Source organism: Atractosteus spatula, chromosome 1, assembly GCF_055471065.1.
Source record: "Atractosteus spatula isolate fAtrSpa1 chromosome 1, fAtrSpa1.hap1, whole genome shotgun sequence".
In the NCBI taxonomy this organism is placed as follows: Eukaryota; Metazoa; Chordata; class Actinopteri; order Semionotiformes; family Lepisosteidae; genus Atractosteus; species Atractosteus spatula.
Window position 1 is genome coordinate 20,745,665 of NC_142706.1, and position 17,660 is coordinate 20,763,324.

Below are 17,660 nucleotides of genomic sequence, written 5' to 3' on the forward strand. Positions count from 1 at the left end.
ATCTCAGCCCTGCTGGCAGTTAGGACAGAAGAGGCAACCCGGTGACTAATAGGTTTGATATTGACACTGCCATTCCAGTAATGGAGCTTTGTTACTGAGGCTAGTTCACTAACAGCTGACAGTGACAATGGCTTAAGAGACTTCTAGTGACAACGTACCTGTATTGAGAGTCTTACAGCACTGCTGAAAAACTAAGGCCTGTAGTTATCTAGAAAAGATTGTACATGATATTCGTGTTCTAGATCTTATATGAATGTGAACGGGATGGAATGGTGAATTTTATTGTACAGTCACTCTGACTGCAGAGAGAAAGGTATCTTTTTTAAAAGTGTTTAGTAAACCATAGCATTTGATTATACAAGGAGCCTACAAACTCAGTGACGTCTATTGTACAGTACCTAGAAGACAATTTCAGCTGAATGAAGACCAATGGTTGGACAACTAATCAGGCCAGAAATTTCCCAACTTATAAGGCTTCCAAAAGATAATGTGGGAGATCCATGGTAAGAAGAAATTGAGTAAGTTTAAAGCACAAGAGGTGAATTGACAAGAACAGACCTCAGCTTTACAGCCTGTCCTTACCACTGGATTCCCTGATCAGATATTGGACACAGAGGATACTTAGACCACCTGACTGGTCTCAGTATTCCCTAACCAGTGGGGTGTGTTATTATTTAACTTTTATAAATTGCTTGTAGTCAGGCCAATGTCAGGACTAACTTTAATATTTAACTATTGCCAAACTTCTTCTTCTGTATTAACACTTCTGCCCCCTTAATATTAACACACTTTCATAAAATGCCACCCTATTGTGAATTTAATACGACAGTATGTCCACAAAAGTGAAACCAATGCTTATTAATAATAATAAGCCACATTGGCACAATATTCTTTCTGCATAAATATTAAAAATGTGAAAAAGCTCATGTTAATATCCTTTATGTGCTAAATGCCACATGTGTATGGTCTGAAAACTAATTCAGAACAAAATAACAAAAACTGGAGCCATCATCTGCTTTGGTTCATATGGTTATCTTTTGTTTCATTTAAAACATTGTATCATGTACAGTTTTTGCATGATAATTTTCTCCACAACAATTAATAATTGAAAAGAGTATTTTAAATTAGTACACAGCTTAATAAATGGCACACTGTTTTCCAACAGTCAGCTTCATGATGAATAAATACATATTCATACAGAGACTTTTGTCTAGTAACATACTGTAACGTAAAATAATAAGAGACACCCACACAGTATTGACATTAAACATACATTTGTAATTAGAAAAAACTTGTTTACAATCATAGTGTGAAATGATTTACTAGCTCAAAACATAAAAACCCTATAAGGTTTTTAATTAATTGGCTCCCACTACGCTGTGTTTACGAAGACACTCGATATGGTGCTATCCTAGCTAGCTGTTCCATTGTCCATTTATGAGCAGGACAGCCCAGAATTCACTTGAAGTGCTCCATTGTTACATTCCAGCTTTAACCCGAAATAACCACAGACTTCACACATGCAGAAGAGAAAAAATGCACATGAACATCCTCAATTCTTTACTATTAAAGGAAAATATAACATCCTTTTGATTCTAGTTTCTAAAAAAATTATAAGAAAGTTCTTAGAAGACTAACATTTTTCTATGCTAGTAGACCAATACCACTTTAACAGTTCTCCTTTCAGCTGTACCTACAGTAATACAATTGAAGACAGATACGTTAGAATCAGTAGTCCAAATCAAATGTGCAGACTACAAACTGAAATATGTTTTCTCCGTAGTGCAGAAATCTTAAAATTCTGATTCAAATCCAACTCACCATGATATTTTAATTATACTTTTTCAGCATCCTTCAGTATTTTACATTAATACAGTTAAGCTACACAAAGTGAATTAGAAGGTTTTGTAACCGTGGCAAATATAGAGTGTACAGTGTTTTGTACATACACCAGGCCAGTGTAAGCAATATTAAGGTCACATATCCAGCCACTTGGATGTCAGTGCTAAGGGTTGGCGTGCTCCACAAAGTACATCTAGAAACACAGTAGATAAGCTGATCAAAGTCTACACCACAGCTTTTTTTTGGGGGTTCAACATCTGCAGACAACCACTTTTGGATATACAAGCAAGCATGAAATGTGAACAGATGTTTTGCTGAACTTAATAACATTGTGAAGAGCAGCAATATTTTTTTTTAAATAAAAGAATGTAAAATCTTTATCGAAAAGAAGAAAGAAACTTTGGTTGGCTTTGCTTTTATCAAGCAGTCAAAGACATCTTTGTGACTGTGGTGGCCATTTACATTACACTTTAATATATAATGAAGTGGACAAACAACCCAAATTATACAAAACTAACGATGTAAGTACTAGTACTGTATTTTGGCTGATGCTTTTATCAAAAGGGATGTTTGCACTCATTTATACAGCTGAGCACTTCACTGGTGGAATCTGAGTGAACTACTTTCCTCAAAGGTACAACAAAAGTGTCCCGACCCACGATCTGAACCCATGACTCTCCAGTTCAGAGTTCTAACCACTCTACACTTGCTTCAGCACACCATGCTTCAATATAATTAAGACAGGTTTTTCCTGTGAGTAAAGATACAAAATACATTTTTATACTTAGAACAAAACTTTCATGGAGTCTCTGAAATCCTACAAGCAATCACATTATTATAGATGGATAATTCAATATCCTGTCCACTTGCAGTCTTCCTTTGGATGACTGTTACCACACAAGCCCTGCGTAGCACATTTTGCAGTAACTGCCATAATCCACACAGCATGTCATGAAGTCATCTCTGTGCTCTTAATAACACTATTTTTTCTCATAATGATGCTCATAATAATGAGCTTAGCATTTACTGGCCAAAATGGCAGTTCAAAGAGTACAGTTAATCACAGCAAAGCTAAAAGTCTAGAAAGTAAAAGGCAATTATTATAGTTGCACAGGGCTGCACGAAGCCGTTTGACCTTCACATTCTTATATTTAAAATTAATAAAATATTTGCAGCAAACAAATGTTAAAATGTATACATACTGGCTTTTATACAATTACAAACAAAATTCCAACTTAAGTGCAGAATTAATACTTTTACTTAGTAAATCATCATTCTAAGAGGATAACAATAAGGTAATACATTCACAGCACTCTCTGGCTATTTGGTACGCTGACAGAAGATTACATCCAGTCACAATTATACATGACTGTATGTATAACATTTTTCTGATCTGTCTTCTGTTTTTTGTACGTATCACATTAAGACTTGGAATTTTCTTTTCCTTTTTGTAAAGCTACCAAATCATTCTTCAACATCAAAACATCACTCCAGCTACGCCTTTCTTTCTCATTTTCTCTGTTTCTCTCTTCTGATGTGTTTAGTCATCATTTTGTTCCACATTTACATGAATATTTGAGATATTGCTTCACTCTATTTACTTGAAATGGATCATCAGTGCACCAGTGTCAACAGGGGAACAACAATGTTTGTTTAATAACAGCATATTTATTTTTTAGAAACAGAAAAAGGGTTATTTTGTGTGGGGGGTATAGTAAACCACACTAGACATCAATCAATATTGGAAGATTTCCTGAAAATTGAGATTTTTTTGTAATAAGAACAGCATTTTGATCCTTTTTTAAACAACCATACAGCTTTCAAAGCCTTCTCATATTATATTTTCAACAAAAATCAGAGGAAGAGGAAGACCAGATGCACACATACAGGGCCTGCACTCACTCTCTCCCTCTCTCTTCCACAAAAATCTCACCTGCCAATAAACTGCCCTTGATCACTTACAAGAGCGGCATGGTCCCTGCAGACTGTCTGTTTATTAAGAAAAGGGGAAAAAAAACTTGAAAGAGAAGAAAAAGTATCACACAGGTCACCACAGCAGTCTCAATGGACTCCTCTGGGATTGGAGCTAGTCTCAGTCTTGTCATCCGCTGAGCAGTCTTCCACTCTGCCCAGAAAATGTCGATAGGAATATGTTTGAGAGGGTCTCTGGTGGACATTTTTTCATTCTTCCTGCATCGACAGGACGCCAAATCAATATTTAGTTCCCACTAACAAGCTTCTCGCGGTCTCAGTAGAAAATATTGTGTAGAATACAGGATGGCAGAACAGCTATCAGCTGTCCGGCTGTGAGGAAAACATGAATTGACTGGATACAGGTCTGTGGATAAAGGTCACCAAAATCTGTGAAGTGCTCCTCAGGTGTCCTGTGCAGAAATATCTAGCACCAGTACTCACACATAACAAAGCATTCCTGTTCTCTTATTTTCCCTTCGCTTTTCTTTTGGACGTGTATATGTTGTTTCAGAGGATCAGGCATCTCTTTCATCACTTAAAACTAAGTCTATTCTCATTTTGTATGTAATGGAATCTCTTTTATTCATCCTTACTTTCATAAAACCTACAGTAGATACACACAAGAACATCCAGCATTTAGCATTTGATTTGATTCAGGGATATCTCTTGAAAATGTGCAAGAATGAATGAATGGTTACCTTGGTTGTAACAAAATAGAACCCTGTATAACATCTTTATTTAACCTGAACAGTGTTTGAGAACCTTAGAGATACAATCTGCATTTGAATCTTATAAAGTAGAGAAGCTTTGCTCATACTTTACCCTGTTCTAATCTCTTTGTGAGAAAAGGAGAAAAAAGCCTTTTCAGTTTTCATTCCTACCTACAGTACAGTATCTAGGGGAAAGCTTTTTTGTTCTAACTGTTTTTATATTGTAAATTATGGTATCATATTTAAAAAAATGGCACTGCAAGAATTATACCATAGTCCTATTTGCTTCTGAAGTGAATAAATATTTGCACATTAGTAACACATGGTGTTTTTTAAAAAAAAGATCGCTTTAGCATCAGCAAGATCACACTGAAATTCCACATCAGTACCTGCTGCTGGAGGATGTTCGCAATATGATCCAGCCAGTCCTGGTCTTTTCTTCTTTCTATTTTGGCCTCTTCAGTTTCCTGTTAATAAAATGATAAAAGTGGATAAGAAAATCACTTTAATGCACGCAGGTCAGTTGAAGAACTTTCAGTTTTTTGTTAAAACATCACAAATGATGAAACAATTATGAAAAAAAATACATTTTAAGGTTATTGGGAGTGGAAGGGTGATTGATAAGGGTTCAAAATTCAATACTTTTAAATATAAAATCCTTTACTACCCTTTTATTACACCATATATAGATTTCTCTAATTTCAGTGTCTCCCAGCTGATCGTGAGGCATCCACGCTGTGCATTTCCATTCGCTCTGAGCATTTTAACCTCACGTGCTGCATTTACAAATGATGCCATGTGCTGGCTTGTTCCCGAAGGACTAAAAATCAAGTTTGGTACCTATTGTGTGTTTCAGCCTCCTTGACTCTAATCCTGTGTAGGTCAGTGTATTAGCAGACCTCTCCTAATTTCCATGCTTGCTGCTTGTAGTTCATGCTCATTATCATCAGCCAAGGGGGCTGCCATATTGTGCTCCATTCCTCTCTGAATTTCTGTCTGTACAACTCCTCTGGGGAGTAGACCCAGCCTGTCCCCCTCCAAGGATGCATAACAATGCACTGACCCTCCAATTCTCACTAGGCACCCATTGGAAAACAAACACGGCTTAGCAATTATAGGCTTATTACAAATGGATCATTAACTTTAAACAAGCTGTCATTTGAGATTGTGTGCATAATCTTGGACAGGAAAAAAAAAAGATCTATTTTTCAACCGACCTGATTTAATATCAGTTCAATTCTCAGAGCCTTGGCCCTGTGTTTTGACATTGTCCCCAGAACAAAAAGACTCGACAGCGAGATAATGCTTTTTAATGATATCATCAGGTCCTTCTCTTCTTTCCTGGAGGACTTGAGGAATATTTATGGCAAGCAATATATCATGACGTTATCCTCAGTATCACCTTCATTGATTTTCCTACTGTATTCATAAAAAAACTGGTTTGATCAAATTTTTACATTTATTTGACAGGTATGGTGGTTGAATGCTGAAATGTTTAATTTATTTTTAAATGCTCATTTTAAAGCATTCCTTACTCAATGCACAACTCATCCTGAATTCAGAGATAGAGGTGCTTTAAAACAGCTATACAAAATATGGAATTTTATTTAGATATTTTTAAATGTAATGTCCAACCAGGACTGTATCAAAAATGCTACATTTCGTAAATTATGTTAACCAACAGAAAACTTGAAATTTAGTGAATTATACAGTAACTAGGACTGTTATTCTTTTATCTTTGTTTTAATCCCAATTTGGCCCTTAAAGTGCTTGGACATCTTTGGATTCCACTTAGTTTTGCAAGCAAAACTTTAGTTCCTAGAACCTAGCAATCCGTTATAATAAAGATCATATATAACATGACTATGCTGCAATTTGTTCTGCAGTCACAGTCTTTTTTCCTCAGCCTACTGTCCTATTTCTTGTCCCAAGTCAATCCCAATTTACGTGTGGAAAATCTCTTAATACTGTATTTACAATGAAATTAATGTACATTTTATAGCAGTTTGATCCACTTCAGGTTCAACCTGAAGGACAGATAGAGCATAAGGTGAATTCAAATTTATTGTATGTTAAAACACATTAAAAAAAAAGTTTTGGAATGTCACTCTGTGCAGACGTAGTCACAGTAATTACCAAACTTCAAACACAGAACACATGGCAGCTTACATAAAAGGCTGAAGCATGCAAAGGGGCTATAATAGTTATGCAAAGGCAGCCTTTATTTCCCAAATGTATATGTCTACAACAGGTAACACTGAGGTTCTACAACATTTAGCTGAATTCAGTTGCTTATTCACTGAATCCTTAAGCGCACATTCTGCATCGAAGCTTCAATTAGAAAATGCATTTTTTCATTCAAGTTGCTTCTGATCCCTTGTCCACTGTTAGGGGGGTGCAATAATGTACAGGCTAGGGGAAGCACAAGTACCAGAATAACTATTTTTAATATGTGATATATTCTACTGTAGGTAGAAATATTGAAAATGTGAGATCTGTGTCAATCATTATACTTTATTTTAACTCAGGTACAGTAGATTTGTTACACAAGGGCAGATTTCCCCAGAAAATTAAATAAGCTCAGTCACATCATTCTCCATTAAAACGTATTTTTTCAAACATCTGAACGCCTCTGTGCATGTGACCATCTGCAAACACTGTCTGAGGATTTCACTTCTGCCGCAGTTCTGTCCTGCTGCACACAGATGTCAATGTGTACATTTAAACCCTACAATTAAGCTGATCATGTTGATGGTTCAGTCATTAGCCCATTAACAGTAGCAATTACAAATCTACAAATCTATTAAAATTATGTTCCCAGAAATTACAATGCTTATGCATAATTAGATGCTTATTAAGATAAAGATATGGTATCATGAGATATGGTAAATGGTAATAAAGAAGGTTTACATAACACTGAATGAATGTAACGTTTTTACTATGAATGTAACAGGTTTATGTTTTCCATTCATAGTAATACAGTATGACAGGAAATGACTGCATTTCCCTTTGCGTTTCTCCATGTTAGAGTAAATAAATATTAATTTACTCTAAATATTCTCTAAATCTGGGTAAATATTATATAAAATATTAATGTTAATTATTTATGTTAATAACATCTACAAACTGGACATTAAATTATACACATTTATAGTCATTTTAGGCCTTTTTCATGAATAAAAATTAGATCGTTAATTTAATTTTCACAATTCTCTTTGCAAGTCATCTAGTAGCGAGTCTGACTTTTCCTTTTGCTGGAATCAAGTCTTTGTTATCCAACATGGATTACTCTCATATTTGTGTAAGTGTGTGCAAAAAGCTATGAAAGTCAGGAGGACAATAAGCACATTTTCCAAGGATAGACAAGCCTTTATTCTCTATTATTTTATTTTTTATTCATAAAACTTCCTTGCCAAATACTCTCCCTTAGTTCTAAAATAAAGGTTTGTGAATAGTTAAAGATTTCAATTGTGTTTATATGTGCAATACCTATTAATTTGCTTTGGAATGGTTATCAGAATGGTACAGTATGTCTTGTTGACTGTACAAATACTGTATATCTCCCCTGTCATCTGAGCCCTTCACTTGAAGATTAAGCAACCATGTTGCTGTAGCTGATAGCCTGGCATCTTGCAAAACTCAGATGGATGAGATCTTCAAATCACTCAACTACTAATATTCAAAAGAGCTAGATGAGCCAAAAACCTTTTTGTCATTTGTTACCTTTATTTTATTCTTCTGTTCTCTTTTTTATTTCTGAAAATATGTTTTTCCTTCAATACCCCAATTAACAAAATAGTTATCCGATTATCTTAACTGCTATGGTCCTTATACTTGCATGGGAAGGACTGCGACTGTATGTTTTTATCTCTAAAATACACTCTGTCACAGCCATGCTGACATGTCAAAGTGTGAAAAACATAGGAAAGTGTGAGAAACTTTCTCGCAGTTATCAAAGACAGCAAGCACTGTTTGTAAGAGAGAAGGCTACAGTGCTAACTCACAGGAGCTCATTCAACTCTGTTAGGGTTTGCCAATCATGCATTGCCACTTAGAGAATTCAGGTCAGGGTCAGCTAATGGCATGGGATGGACATAAAATGTTTGGACTGTACAGTAGGTCTCAACCTTCACTCAAAAAATGAATGGATTTCCTGATTGAGTCATTTGGGAACCCCCTGCAGCAGTATCTAAATCCACACAACATAACCAGTCCTTGTTTTTTGCCCTTACTTCATCGTCTGTTTTCAACATGTCCTCCACATCTGCCTCAGAGATGTTCAGAATGGATGCTGCGATAGACTGAGCTCTGCAAATAGACTCCTTAGAAAGTCCTCCTGTGGCTGACGGCTTCTTCATCCTTCTCCTAAGCTGGGCCTTTGTGTCTTGTACATCCCTGAGTATCTCTGTTGCCAGAGCCTGCAGACAAAACAGTAAAATCTGTGTTATTAGTATAAAAAAAGAAGTCCTTCCTTGCTAACTTAGACAAGGGTAAAAACAAAACATCAGAGAATTTAAAGGCTGCTATAGATTTCAAAGGTCATTCAGTAATTTTTGGGGCTATGTAGCACTTACTAATGGTACTGTACATTACTGAGATTTGAACAGAATGTAGCCAGTCTATCTGGAGGTATAGAATTATGAACATTATACAGTACTTTTTATTTTTTCAATTACTCTGAAATTTCCTGTAGAATAAACATACTTAATGACTAAAAAAAATACCAGGTTATGATGTTTGCTTTTCTCATCATTACTAGTCTTCAAGGGAACATTTTTGTGAAACCATTGGAAACTGTTGATTCTACTCCACTTTTGACCTCATATACACTTTAAACTGCAGTATTGAGACCTTAGTTGAGACTTCATACCTTGTTGAAAGCTAAGAATTTATATTTTTTCATCATAACCCAAAACTTACTAACTATATGCCAAGTTTCATTAAATTAAAGCAATGTGGTTTACATGCTTGGCTAAGTTGACAAGGAATGACCCAATGTGCACTGTTTCTTGAAAGTTTGTATTTCACCACAAGGGAATTCACAGAAAAAATGCATTAAGAAAATCTACACAAGGACTCATACCGAAATGCAGCAGTGATAAATTGGATGCAACTTAATTTACATTTTTATGAGACCAATTATTTGGTCTTTTTTATAAAAAGAAATATCTTTTATGTTTTTGAAATGTTCTTCCCTAGTTCTCTCTATAGTGTCCAAAACAAAGGATAATTATTTTTATTTGCTTTCAGATGATGCAGCAATGAGTATACAAAAAGCCTATGATGACTGTTTTTCTAAAACTTATCAGAACAATCCAAATAATATTATAATTAAGCTTTGAAGAGTTTAAAATGTACCCATATGATCTCGGCAGCACTAAAACCTGATATTTTGAGTCTCTTTGTACTGCAGAGCAAGAAGTGAAATGTGAGATGTGTCTAGCTGCAGAAGACAATTAAATGTGCAAAAGCTGCCACTGTACTTGAGAAAGTCAATAAATTAATCTCCCCATTGCTTCATTTAGAGTTTATTGATTGCAGTAATAATCTTCTATATCATTTGCTATAAGTCTAATGAAGATCTGACCTCGAAATGGCTGGTCAGCAGAGATACGGGATAGCTGGATATTTCCCAACACATAGCACTCATATTCTGTGTGTATATAACCAGGCCTAATCATGAGTGTCCCAAAGCACAGTTTATAACACATCTTCACAGACCATGCTACTGTTTTATTTTTTTAGTTTCACGCTTATGATTTCATGGAGAGAAAGAAGAAAAAAACTCTTTACTTAGCATAGCCACCATTGTATTTCAATTGTGGTTTATATTTTTGAAGATTAAATTTAGGGGTGAAATTACTGTTGACAGATTGCAGACAGCAGATATTGGCATGCCGAGAAAAAAAAATACACATATGGAATGGAAAGTGAAAACAACCACAATGCAATTGTAGATCAATGCTCAAAGGCATGCTGCAGTGTGAATAAGAATTCATCAATAATTTGGTAAGTTTACAGCAACACTGTGCCGAACAGGGCAAAAATATAAGCCTTTTCCTTTCTTACAATTGAAGTGCTCCACTTACATAAAAAGTCCAGGCACTAAAATAATCACTGAACTATTTTTCCCTTTAAAGCTGCAAAATAGACATTTTAAGGACTGTAAGTTTATGCAAACCTCCCACATAAAGTGAAAACACATACAGTATAAGACAAAGAGAAACCTAAGACACTTAATACAATAATAAAGGAGTAAAACCTTTCCAGTAGGAGATTTAGCTTGAGAGATATGTGAGTTAAAAATCATGCAAGTCTAGTAAAAGATATAAATAAGTGATTTTACTTGAAAACCTTATCCTCCAGTAGGATCCTAGTGTGTGTGCTGTTTCTTTAGGAAGATGTGCAGCTTATTAACATCCACAGTGCCTATTACTTTGTTTACTGCCTAATAGATATTCATTGTCACTAGCCAGGACTTCAATTCCATTTACCTAAATCCCAGGTGGAGAGTAATCCTAACAGAGATTAACTGAATTTATCACTTATTCTTGCTCAGTCCCATCACCCATGAGAGGGTTTGTTAATATCTGTCAAGTGCTCTGACAAGGGACAAGTCAGAAAAAAGAAGCCTTGATGAAACAAACTATTCTGTGAGACATACTAGCCAGAGGGGCAATTAAAGGCTGGGAGTTTTACCAAAGGATTACTTGAAATAATGGAAAGTGGAAAATGCACAATTTTTTTTGTGACCTTTTTTAATTACTGAGCTTCAGCGGTTTAACTTTCAACCTTCCCTTTCCCTCTAAAACACCTCTGTGTGAAGCCCTCTGTACTTCAAATGCTGAATGCACTTCTTCCTTGTCTGTACACCTACTGTACTATAGCACTTATGTCATGTCCGCCCACTACGACTACACAATGAACACTGCTTCTCGGCTCAAGTGTTAAAGTGCACGCCTCACCTACAGTAGGTCCCAATCAAGCAACAAGCCATTAGCTCCCCATTCCTGTCAACAGAACCTCTGCAGAACTCCCCAGTGGTGCTCTAAGCTAAATGAGCACATCATGTGATGTGTCAGGTGTACTGCTAATTAGGTTCATTAGACGTACAGAGGACCTGACTAGATCAGAACACATTCATCAATCTTCAGAACTCCTCAGTTATGTGATGGCTTTCAAGCAGAAAAAACGAGGAAATGAAAATTAGAAACAAAAACACACAAAAAAACAAATGTGAATGAAAACAGATTTATCTTCATGTGTAAAGAAAGGGGAAAAATCCTTCAAGGGAAGTGGAAGAACAAACCTTAATTTTTCGTCTGTGATTTATCAAGCAAATGTCATCCTGTAAATGACATTTAAAATTTTAGAATCTAACTCTAAAAGATAAAGAATGCAAAAACAGGATGAAAGTGCCAGAAAATATTTTTATAAAACGTGCACGGTTCTATTAAACAGCAATTTTATGAGGTATCTCTTAGAGTTCATTAGTTAATGTGACTCCTGGCATCTAGAATGACTGCTGGCCATAAAAAGGACAATGAAAACTTGATAGAATTTTTAAAGGATGACCAATTTTTTTTTGTATGAACAGTGCTTTTGGTAATGTTGAGTATATCATTGCTTTTCTGGTACACATTCCTAAAAGCACTTACCAAATTAAAACCAAATTATTAACAGTAACTTACTTTGTTTTAGCGAATCTGAAATCACGGTAGGAGTTTTTCCCAGGTCTTATAGCAACATTCTTCTTTGAGAGTGAAAATACTGTGTACAACAGGCCATGCATATCATATACAGCAGAAAAAACAAAAGAAACTGTGAGAAATCTAAACAATACCACTGAGAAAGATTTTAAAGGGGAAAAAAAATGATGACTACATTTGTATTTCACCGCTTTCCATACCTCATACTATTGCATACAATAACAACTGCAGAGCCCAAGGCACTCCACTGCGCATTAAGTTAAAGCAAGATAAAGTCTTAGAAGTCTGCGATCTGACTTTAAAAGTTGTATCTGGTGCATTGTAAAGTGATTTTAAATAAAGGAGAAAACATCGGTGGACCCTGAAGGGCTGAAACTGTTGGGACTGTGAGCTCTCTGCACTGTGAAGAAATCCCAGTCCTGATCAATATTTGACAAGACTAAATCTCTTCTGAGCATTAGGTCAGGCCATCAAAGAATCTAATGTACTTTTATGGATCACTTGGATGCACTGTTTCAAAAAATCTGCATCATGAATGGTGATGTATAACACTGGGTTATGTGAAAGTTACACTTATCTTCCTTTTAGCAGCAGACTTTGAATTGGAGTTTCATGAACAAGACAGTGAGCTGAAGTCGGGTTACGTGAAATACATCCCTAGATGGCAATAGCTCTAAAACACTGAAGGAGGGTGGCCTTTTAAGTGTTGATTCTCACAAACATGAGAATCTATGCTGTTTTTAAATTACTGTGACCTTTCATTCAGAACTAAAACTGAAAAATATGGAACACGTACAGCATAAGTAGAAAGGAATCCATTTCTTTTAGAACTCTACAGATTCATACACAAGGGACATCACAAGAACATATGGCCACACTGTAGTTATAGGGTTACAGAAGTCACCAACAATGCATGAATAATATCAAATTAAATCCCATTTAAAGCTGTAAAGTATATGAAACAGGACACATTTACCCCTTTTGCATGTCAGAAAAATGTTTAATATTATTTATTAAAATAATAGTACTGTATCTCAAACAATAGTCTAATCTGCTAATTTAATTTATGATTAAATTATCACTTAAAAAGGATAATGTTTTTAAAGGGATGTGATTACTGTATGCTAATATACATGGCAGCAGATACAGAATGTGTAATGTAATAAAGCCTCCCATTTTGACTGCTTCTGACTTTTAAATATGATTTCTTAGAACTCAGTCTTACTCTTAATTATTAATTTATGCGGCTGATGCCTTTAACTAAAGATACCTACATCAGTACCCATTTAAACAGCTTGACAATTTACTGGAGCAGTACAATTTAAGTGAAGCACCTTGTTCCTTGGTACAACAGCAATGCCTCCTAGAACTGAGCCATTCTCCTTTTCTCAGAATGTTAGTGATTCCTGCACTTAGTGGTGCAGGATGGTCAACACAATAATGATTGCTCCCTGTTGGGATTTCAGAATATGGAGCAGATGATGAAACAAAAAGGGTTTCTTAAATTGCTTTGTCACTTATTTAGCAAATTATTATTATTATTAATTAAACCTATAACAAAAGTAAAACTTAATTCAAAAGGTAAATAATGTGCTATGTAATGTTTACACTTACTGATTCAAAAAAGAACCTTAACACCAAGATCCAATGGGTTGAATAAAATATTTGGAATTCTTGTGTAGAATTCAAATCAAATAATCAAATAATTATTTAGAATAATGTGTTCAATTTCAGTCAGAACATTAAAAAAATATTGCAGCTCTGGAGTCAGTCCAGAAGCTTTCTGGGTCTTCAAGAAATGTCCTACAGTGACAGGCTGAAGATCTGAACCTTTTTAGTGTTGAACACAGAAGACTATGAGGGGACCTGATACAAGTACTCAGAATCGTCTAGGGCAGTGGTTCTCAAACTATGGTATGCATACCACTTGTGGTACCTGGCGCTGCCAGGTAGTACGCCATATGACCCTGGAACTTTGTTGTGTGCACTGAAAAATTGGGACAGGTTTTCATATTTTCTATTTTAATAAAATTAGTTTGTGTCGAATACGCAGCTTACGTACTACGATACAGCACGCGCTAATACTTGAATGGACACAAGAGCTACTTTGTAATTCTATACCATTCTATAGGAATGCGTGCTACGAATTTAAGTGACCAATTGTATTTAAAAAAAGTTATCTCCAGCAAATAGCGAGGTAGGAGAATGTGCGTGATTGGGAAGCAATGCCAACCTTGTGAGCACAGGAAAGCGTGATAGATGAAAGAAAAATATTTAAGAATTGTTCTAGGTTAATTTGAGAAAAATACACAGAGCGTCTCTGTGTTTCATTCCCATGCGCATGAAATAAAAACGTGTAACTTCTGAGACGGACTCCTGAAACAGAAACTGGGAAAAATGCAAGCTTGCGGATTGCTAAAGCAGGTAAGCCCCACACTATTTGTAAAGAACTATTTACCGTTGGCAAAAGAGTTTACACGTATTATGTGGAGAAAAAGCTGCTAAACAGCTCGACCTGCTCCCCCCTCCGAAAGACAGTCACTCATATAATTATTGATATGGCAGGTAATATCAAAAGTACAGTATGCCGATAGAATGCGTTAAGATGAGCAAATGCTTTTTACTGCAACGAGATGAGTCTGTAGATGTTGTTGTTTTGGCCAATTTGCTCGTTAACGTTAGATACGAGTTTGAGGGTACGTCACATGAGGACTCTGTTCTGTAAGCCCCTACCAACAGGAACTACAGGAGAGCACATATTTCAGCTACTGAATGAATTATCGAAGTGAATGGCATCGACTGGATAAAATGCGTCAGAGTTTGTACAGACGGTGCTAGAGCGATGACAAGCCGACAGAGCGGTGTAGTTGCACGAATTAGACAGGGTACTCCAGATATGAAGTGGACGCACTGCTACATCAACCGCGAGGCCTTGGCCATCAAGAAAATGCCTGACGATTTAAAATCAGTTAGAATCTGCTGTGAATTGTATCAAGGCTCGACCAATTAATTCACATCTGCTTTGCTCGACTAAACAGGCTCACCCCTCTCACTGAAATTGTGCTTTTTTATTATTTTTAATTGTTGTTGTTCCTGTTATTCTGTAAAGCGCTTTGAGAAGCCACCTTTATATCTTATATCAAATAAAGTTTATTATAATGTGTATGTGAGTGTGCTTATGTTGGTCATTTAGAGTTTCTGGGGTTCCTATGAGAAGATGACTTGTAGGTGGTACTTGGATGCTTTGGTTTGATCAGGGGTGGTACTTGGTCCAAGAAGTTTGAGAACCACTGGTCTAGGGCACTGACACAGAGGATTTCTTCTAGTGAAACATGAACCTCAGGACACAAACCGAAAATATGTTGAAGTGCATTTTAAACCGAGAACAGCGAGCTCTTCTTTACTCAGACGGTTTTGGGTGTATGGCACAAGCTATTCAGACATGTGGTTGATGTCGATACATGTGGTTTCCTTCAAGAAGTGGCCGGATGAGACCCAATGATCAATACCAATGGACCTGGTGGGTCTTCTCGTGTATAACATTTATGATGTTTCCCTTATGTCAAACCAAATTAGAGAAATGTGAACAAAATTACAGATTAAAATATGATCATCTATTTTATTGTGATATGTAACATACTACATGTCAATGTGAAGTTAGTATTGAGTATAACCTTCCTTAGCATTAACACAATAACAGTAGCATTGAAGCATAGGCCTGATCAGAATCTGGAGGAATGTTTATTGAATGTTCAGCCACTGTTCCTGTGCAGTTTTTGCCAGCTAGTGAAGTTTACTCAGTTGCAGTTGTCTCCCGTTAATGGCGTTGGTGAGTTGGTCCCACAGATATTCTATTGGATTCTGCTGGAAAACTGACACTTCTGCATTGACTTGTAGGAACGGAAAAACTACTGTCTCATAATCAGTGAGCAGTAAGACTGCCTGCAAGTTGCAGCGAGAACATTCTTGTGTAAAACAGTTAAAGGAAGTCACTGCTCAGATCATCACACCTTCACTGCTTGAACAACAAAACAGTCAGCATACCGCTCACCAAAACCACTAAAAAATCCCTCCTTACATGGTAGCCTGCTTTAGGATGTCAAAGGCGAAATGGTATTGTGTCTTGAGTAAAACACTCCCCCACTTTCTCTGCCACCACCTGAAATGTTCTTTGGAACAAGATGGATAGCTTCATATCTCCACTGTCAAATTTACTCCTCAATAGCCTCCAAGCACGCAGGTCATTATTATACAGACTGTGGACCACAGTCATTCTTCTGATGGCTTGGCTCTTTATTTCCTGGAAGTTCTCATGCTGTAGCCATTGCAGCCTGAAAATGATCCTGACATGGCCTGTCCCTCAGAGAGCTGGGTTCCTGGTGATCTGGACTAACATTTCATACTCCATCTCTCACAGATAGGTCACCTTCCATACCTACCAATAGAAACCAGGTGATCTTCATTATTCAGACACGCTTATGTCTTTCACTTTTCATGTAAATCCTGTCTTTATGAATAGCTATTTCTACAGATTCTTCAACAATCTTATTTAAAATGTAAATAACATTAAGAACACGCAGAATGAGATACTGACACATGGTTTAAGGTTGCTGTGACCCTATGATGCATTATTATACAGTATATGGAAGTGCATGCAAGACATGTCTTACACACCAATATTACCACCAATATTCTGCCAATATTTCATGCTGGCACTTAGTTAATTACACTCTGGCTGGATGAATAGTTTTGTTTTAAAGCCTCAGTTTAATAAACTTTGTGATGTGCCATTAGGCATAACCAACGGTAGAAAACAAGCCACATGTGTATCACTGTTTCCATCATCAGGTGTTACCACTACCGCTGCAACAGCTACACTAAGAACAAAAAGAAAAGAAACTTATCTTGGGGCTGTCATAATAGGATATCAGACAGAAGTAGTAGTCTTAAAAAAGGCCTGAACCATGCAGTTAAGATAAAGGCAGAACAAACAATGTAAATTTTTTAGTACTCTCCTTTAGAGAAGCAAAAACACGCAACAATAGCTGACACAACAGTCCTAAGCTAGACAGAAAAGACAGAACTTTAAGGTTCTCAAATCATCAGTTTTGAACAGAGACATATCTCTATTACCTGTAGGAGTTTTCAGTGAATTTCAGCTCTGTCAAAAATGAAGTCTTGAAAGTCCACAGGAAACAAAAAAGCAAAATATGCCAACAGTATACAGCTGAGAGTGTGTCAAAAAGAATTATTGGACCTGATGATTTTAAAAAATATAAAAAAAAATATGAAACACATTTTTTCTCTCTTCAGAAAATGTTTTAAACAGATGCTTGATAAAATGTTGAGTTTAAAAAATATCCTATTATATTGGGTCATTTAATAAAACCTGAAAATGTATGCTATCGTGATTTTGCTGTCTGCC

The 17,660-nt window shown here is 36.1% G+C and overlaps 1 protein-coding gene across 1 annotated transcript in view; it reads right to left on the reverse strand.

The window, feature by feature from the left end:
- Positions 1 to 17,660, reverse strand: part of cntln (centlein, centrosomal protein) — a 190,471-nt gene that overhangs the window by 14,430 nt on the left and 158,381 nt on the right. Inside the window, exons 25-26 of the mRNA XM_088933536.1 lie at positions 8,759 to 8,944; positions 4,916 to 4,993 (exon numbers count right to left, since the gene is read on the reverse strand). Coding sequence (XP_088789662.1) covers positions 4,916 to 4,993; positions 8,759 to 8,944 — 264 coding nt within the window. The remainder of the gene's footprint in view (positions 1 to 4,915; positions 4,994 to 8,758; positions 8,945 to 17,660) is intronic.